The 6,542-nt window shown below is 32.6% G+C and overlaps 1 protein-coding gene across 1 annotated transcript; it reads left to right on the top strand.

The window, feature by feature from the left end:
- Positions 1-2,920: 2,920 nt before the first annotated feature.
- LOC132755205 (uncharacterized) lies at positions 2,921-4,983 on the top strand (the record flags this gene model as incomplete). The annotated part of the gene is given in 1 exon segment (XM_060746016.1): positions 2,921-4,983. A coding segment is annotated over 1 exon segment (1,212 nt), but the record flags the coding sequence as incomplete, so codon positions are not given.
- Positions 4,984-6,542: the final 1,559 nt, after the last annotated feature.

The raw sequence follows: 6,542 nt of genomic DNA, 5'->3' as shown, positions 1-6,542 counted from the left end.
AAAATAAGCCCTACAGGTTGACAAATATATTGTGAACGGTTGTGCACCGTGAATCTTTAACGATAATAGTTTGTTTGTACCATGGGATAAGCTTGGATAAAACTCAGTTCTGCCAAAATTCAGATACCATCCATTAGTTTCGAGGAATTATAAAAAAATGAAAACGTTTCATTGTAGAATGAAATATTCGACAGCACATAAATGCACAATAGTAGCATGTAATTTAGGTACCGAATGCAAGTAATTAGCATTGCTAGAAGTCATAGACTTTACAAACTTTAACAACCGTACGAAAATTCCAGCCGTAAAGTAGCAGGAAAAGACAGGGAACCACTTTTCCAGGCAATAAACACATGTATCTTTTTAAGAGCAGGGAATTGAGAAAAGTATGGGCATAAGAACAAAGTTATAGCCACAAAAAGCACAAATAAGAATGATAACAAGTAAAAATTTGACATTTAACCTTGAGGATCTAGGTCATTTATGGATAAAGGTCAAGGTTAGTCTGGTTTGGTGTGGTAGAGGAACACAATTTGATGATAGTGCAAACGGTTAAATAAACAGGTAAAGCGTTGAAATAAAAAAGGGGGATCCGGTTTCGATTCCTGGATGGTGCAGGTCACTTTCATTATGATTGTTCATGAAACACAGGAAAGGTCATTATGATTGATGAAGAAGTCACATTGGGACTTTCTAGTTTAACTTGTGGAGGAAGTTTTTTGTGACAGAAATAAATATAAATTTTGACTTTACATAAATGTTAGTGCTATCAAACAGTCTGTCTTTAATCAAACTAAGATTAAATCATTATCCTGATGAAGGTGTCGTTCACCGTAACGCGCCGATAACGAAGTAATAATACTGTTATATTTTGAAAAAATTGTACGTGTTGTTGTTTAAACGTCGTTTTACATAAATTTAAAAAATAATAATGAAATAATTTAAGTTTAGTTTCTATAACATTAAGTGTCGGCAACAACTTGTGTCTAATTTGATGTAAATGTACAGACTGTACAAACTTTTCATGAACATGTTGAAATTAATAATGACTATTCATTTAAGTGAAACTACAATGACAAAATAAATAAGTGTTTTTCACATCTTATATTAAACTTTTAAATGTAAATGTTTGAAACTAACAGCAAAATGTTTTATCACATTAGAAAAGAGACTCAGATACAAACATATTCAAAGAGAAGGGAGATAATTCTATAACATTATAAACAAAGGAAGAGAGTGAGTTAATCCCCTTTACAGGTTCATTCGAAACCAAAAGAGGAAGTAAAAAAGTAATATTTCCAACTATCCTTCAAACAGAAACAAACACATTTTATTTCAAAACAATTGTATGGCATAATTTTGAGTCCAACACTCAATGTAAGTTCAAGTTTTATTATATAAACACAATTTTACATCTATCATTCTTTCTAGTGCATGAATTATATATATAAAATGTATTGCATGTGGTGTGACATGTAAATCTAAATGCTCGAGCTAGAGTCAACAAACTTAAAAGGAATGTTGATTAACATGTGAAGTTGAGCAACTGGTGTTTCGCATGTGGATTAATTCGGTGTTGTAAGAGTTATGCCCTTGACTAAGTGACAATTTGCTATTTTCAATGTGTGTCGTGGCTAGCCCATAAGGTATTTGATCTGGAGTCATGAAACTTTACAGAAATCTTGGATTGTATTTGTAGTTGAGCACCGGGACGTTTGCTTTTGCGCTTATCCAATATTCGTAGAGTTATTGCCCTTGACTTAAAAATATTTGCCATTGAGTCATGAAACTTTACAGAAATATTGGTCAGAATGTGTAGTTTGCCCCTGGATGGATTTCTTTAGTATTTGTTGAGTTATTGCCCTTGACTTAGTGAAAATTTGCAATTTCAACTTGTGCTGCATGTAGCCAACAAAATATTTGACCTAGTCATTAAACTTTACAGAAGTTTTAGCATGTGTAGTTGTGCAATTGGGGCTTTGATCGTATATGTATTTAAAATTTGTTAAGTAATTGCCCTAGATTGGTGAAAAACATTCCAAAATGATGTGTCATGTGTACCTCTAAAAGTGCTTGAGCTAGAGTCACCAGATTTTACAGAGATGTTGATTGTAAGTGAAGTTGTGCACAACGAGTTTTACGTGTGGATTAATTAGAGATATTGCCCTTGACTATGTATAAATTCGCAAATTTCAATATGCTGTACATAGCTCAAAAAGTGTTTGACCCGGATTCATATCTTTACAGGACTGTTGGTCAGCTGTTGGTCAGGATGAATAGTTATGACCTTGGGTTTACTTGTGTATTTATTCAGTATTTGGGGTTAAAATTTTCTACTTGGTCACGCGACGTTCATTTTTTAAAGTCATAATTTTTTTTTTCATAAAATTTATTTTTGTCAATTCTTATGATGTTTAGATGATGTTTAAGGGTTTTGGGTTGTAGAGGGGGAACGGGGGTATAGTTTAAGTCATCGCCACGCGACTTTCACCTGTGTTCAAGACCTGCTCACCCATGAAAACAGGTGGGAGTATGTAACAAAAAAAACCCAAAAAAGTTATGAACAACTCAAAGATCCTGTATGTTGTACTTGAGGTTGTATACCACTCTTAAGTGAAAAACAATTACATGTATATATATTTATATATAATCATGCTTATAAAACAATTTTCAAACATCGAAAAATATGTAAAATATGTCCTGCAAATATTTGTACATATTATATGTAATCATTAAAATAAATGGATTAATTTCTAATTGAAAAAATTGACTTAGACTTGATAGAAAACAAATTTTTATTACCTCCCTTTATTTACATGAAATGTTGAATTCGGTAATATCTTTTTTGGAACTTACAAAAATTGATAAATCTTAATTTGAGCATCATATTTTACGATATAAAACAATAAAAGAATGTGTTACAGGATCTTTAATCAGTTTACATTTTACTTCCAGAATGGATAGAGAAAGCCTATCATTGAAGTAATCAGAGGTCTTAGATGACATTGGTGTCAATGAAGAAATGGTGAAAAAAGGTAGAAGAGTAAGAATGCTGACAGAGACTATAGTTAGTATCACAGCTAAATCAACAAGTAAAAAAATGCAACTATTTATCATCTAGGGAGTCAGAGTGAAGGAACAACTACTGAAGGACTTAAATTAGACCTTTACGTACTATTCAGTATCCCAATTGTCAATGTATTGGAATATTTGTTAGAGTGGGAACATGGCAAGACAAACTACCTCATGATACAAGATGAGAACACTACATCCGGATATTGTTTCTTACAACTGCTCAGATCTGATAAACCACTTCCTGAATCTGTAATTCCTAATGAATACCATGTAACTGATGGACAAGGAAGAATATTGTGTAAAAACACAATGATACAAGCATTACTTCAGGGTAGTTCCCAGCATGGACCATCACTTGTATAGGAATCAAGACATGGATTACGTGATAGAGACATGGTTTCAGCTTTTGTCTGTAAATCATGGCCTCAATCAGCATCAGGTTGGTTAGAGAGGGAGGGTAAAGGGGGGTGGCCAATACAAGAGATGAGAACATATGCATCCAGGACTGGGTGTTTTGTTGTTCCAACTGGGTAAGGTCAGTAAATATCCTGAACTGGAATGGAGAATATCTACATCCCTAGCAGAAAGGTGTCTAATGTTTGATTTAAATATAACACAAATAAGATGCTATGTTTTAATGAAAATGATTCTTAAATCCTTTCTAAATCGTCATGGGGAAAAAATATATCAAGTTTCATGTGTAAAACAGTTCTATTACACTGTATTGAAAATACAGAACCAAGTATATGGCAAAAGAACAGTTTATTAACATGTTTAACTAACTGCCTACTAAAATTACACAGTTGTGTTCAGAACGACCATTTGTCACATTTCATTATACAGGAAAACAATTTGATGGCAGGACAATTTACAGCTGGGTTAAAACATGAACTTTCAGAAAAAATAATTGATTTTGTACAGAGTTATGGACAAAGGATATTTAGAATTGATATTGATGACCTTGGACATAGATTACAAGTTAAACTAAATAAGGTACCACAAAGAGCATACAATTTTAATTCTTGCCGACTTCTTTCAGCCTCATACTACCTGAACCTCGCACTCCAAAGCAGTTCAAGTCACAGATCTTTTTTAAATGAATTACATAACAAAGATATTAGAACATTGGAGCAATCTGTTAAGACACTAATGGAATTCAGTAAAAATGGAAATAAACTTGAGCAAGATTCATTTCAGTTTTTGGCCCCTTTTATCTTAACCACATATGGAACTGCCCTGGCATCATCAAGTATTGGTGAAAATAACCAAGTGTCATCTGAAACAATGGATTTGCTATCAGATGGTTCTGACTCAGATGTCTCATCTAGCAGATTGAAACTGGCTTCTGTGTTGTACTGTACAGGAGATATGGAGAAAGCTGAACGAATTCTGGGACAAACTGAACAACAGTTTTACTCTCATCCGGTTACACCTGTCTGTGGCTGCCCACCAAGGCCTCCACAAGAATTACCTACCGAGTTTATGAGAATATGCACTGAACAAAGTGAGGACTGTATCAAACATATTACAGCATTTTGTGTCAGATTCACACAGCTGGAGATCAACTGTGCTCCTCATGAAATACAATATGAAATGTTCAGATCTACACAAGATGACATGATACACAGAGATCAGCATGACTTATGGATGAACTGGGCTGTAGTTGATTCTCTACCTTTCCTGTACTTCCTACAATATAAGATCTATGGCCATCTACAAAGACATTTAGATCGGCAAAAAGCACTCAATAGACTTTTCATTAGCATAGAGGTAGATAAAAATCTAAAACATAGAGAAACAGCTCTCAATATTTTAGGGCAAATTATGGAACAAGAAAACAGACCACAGGATGCTTTAGAATATTACATACGTTCTCTGCAACAAAGAGCAAGAAACAATGCAGCAAACATTCATATCTGCCTGCTTCTCTCCCGTTTATTTCTTGCCAAATAAATAAGACACAATACACATACTATAGTATGTTATAAGACTTAAAATCTGAAGAAATCATCTACAGCTTATCCATATCAAACTGATCCAAATGTAAAAATATTTGCCTTTCGTCCTTCTTTTTCTTAAAAAATAAATTGAGAGAATGAATCCAAGTGGGACATAGCTTTAAGCTTCCATTTTATATTTTTGGAGTAAAGAGCTTCTTAAAAAAAAGGCATTGCTCATCAAAAATAAATACTAAATTGTGGTTTGCAAGATGAAAGAGTTTTTTGTACATGAATCTCATTCCATAGATTACTTATAAAAACAAAAGAATAAAGCAGACAATCATCAGTAAGGTTTATATTAAATATTTCATGGAAATGTCATTGAAAGATACTTACTTAAAATATTGACTTTCTGAAGAGAGTGTATGTTACAGTTGAGGACATATCTACCTTAGTTACTAAAGAACATCTGTGTCAGGGAATTGATTCTTTGTCTCAGTGGTCTAGCACATTGTTACTTTTGTTGTAAGAAGGAGGTCATAGTTGGATTATGAAATAACTTGGCATAAATTACAGCTTATTAAGATATAGGCATTGGGGATTCCACAAGATCAAGTTCACTAGCCAAAAAGTCACTGACACTTGGCTGTCAAAAGTCATGATTTGATAGTACATTGGTTGGATTGTCTCGTCCATCATTATGTTTGTCTGTCATTGACAGATGTTTAAATTGTTTGTCGTCATTATATGCAACTTTAAAACAATATGTGATAAGAGGGAACAAGGGCCAATATACAACTTAGACTGAAAATGTAATATTTCACATAAGACATAAGTACGTTGATTGTTGTGTTTGGTCATCAATTCTGTCATTAATGGGTGGTTTTTATAATACATGTTGATGTTGTAACTATATTTGTCATTTATTCATGGATGCCTTTTTTCATATTTTGGCATATTGAGATGAATGTGTTTGTTAATGTTTTCTTACACTTGTAACAATGCATTTATATTACTTCATTGTATATTGGAGCCCATTTTTCTGTTTCAAACACAAATGTTTGTTCTGTTGTTTTATTATTTGTTCTATCAAAACCTGTCATTTTAAAGTTTTAATATATATATAAAAACATGTATATTGTTCACAAACATTTTCTATACAACAAATTTAAGTTCTTGGTCACAACTGCAATTCCTATATTGTTGATTCTAATTTTTTACAGGTCAGAAAATTAAACAACTTATATTGTGACTATATATGTTATCAATTTTATTATTCAATAAACATAGACTGTGAAATAAGCCTTTTTTCTATTGAACATGTTTAAGCAATGGTATTTAGCAAGATATACAAGTTGTTAAAATGGTAAGAGACCCAATAAAAAAAAGAAAAAAAAGGAGTACTGTAAAATGTTTCTCCTTTCATTATAAGACGACATTGATATTGTTTTAAAGTTTTTTTTACTATTATGTTCATACTTATGGTAAAATTAGAAATGACCTTCGAGGTTGGAAAATACAGCCATC

Source organism: Ruditapes philippinarum, unplaced genomic scaffold (assembly GCF_026571515.1).
Source record: "Ruditapes philippinarum isolate M1 unplaced genomic scaffold, ASM2657151v2 ctg5921_1_1_1_1, whole genome shotgun sequence".
In the NCBI taxonomy this organism is placed as follows: Eukaryota; Metazoa; Mollusca; class Bivalvia; order Venerida; family Veneridae; genus Ruditapes; species Ruditapes philippinarum.
The sequence above is the reverse complement of the archived record's forward strand: the minus strand, read 5'-3'. Positions and strand labels throughout refer to the sequence as shown.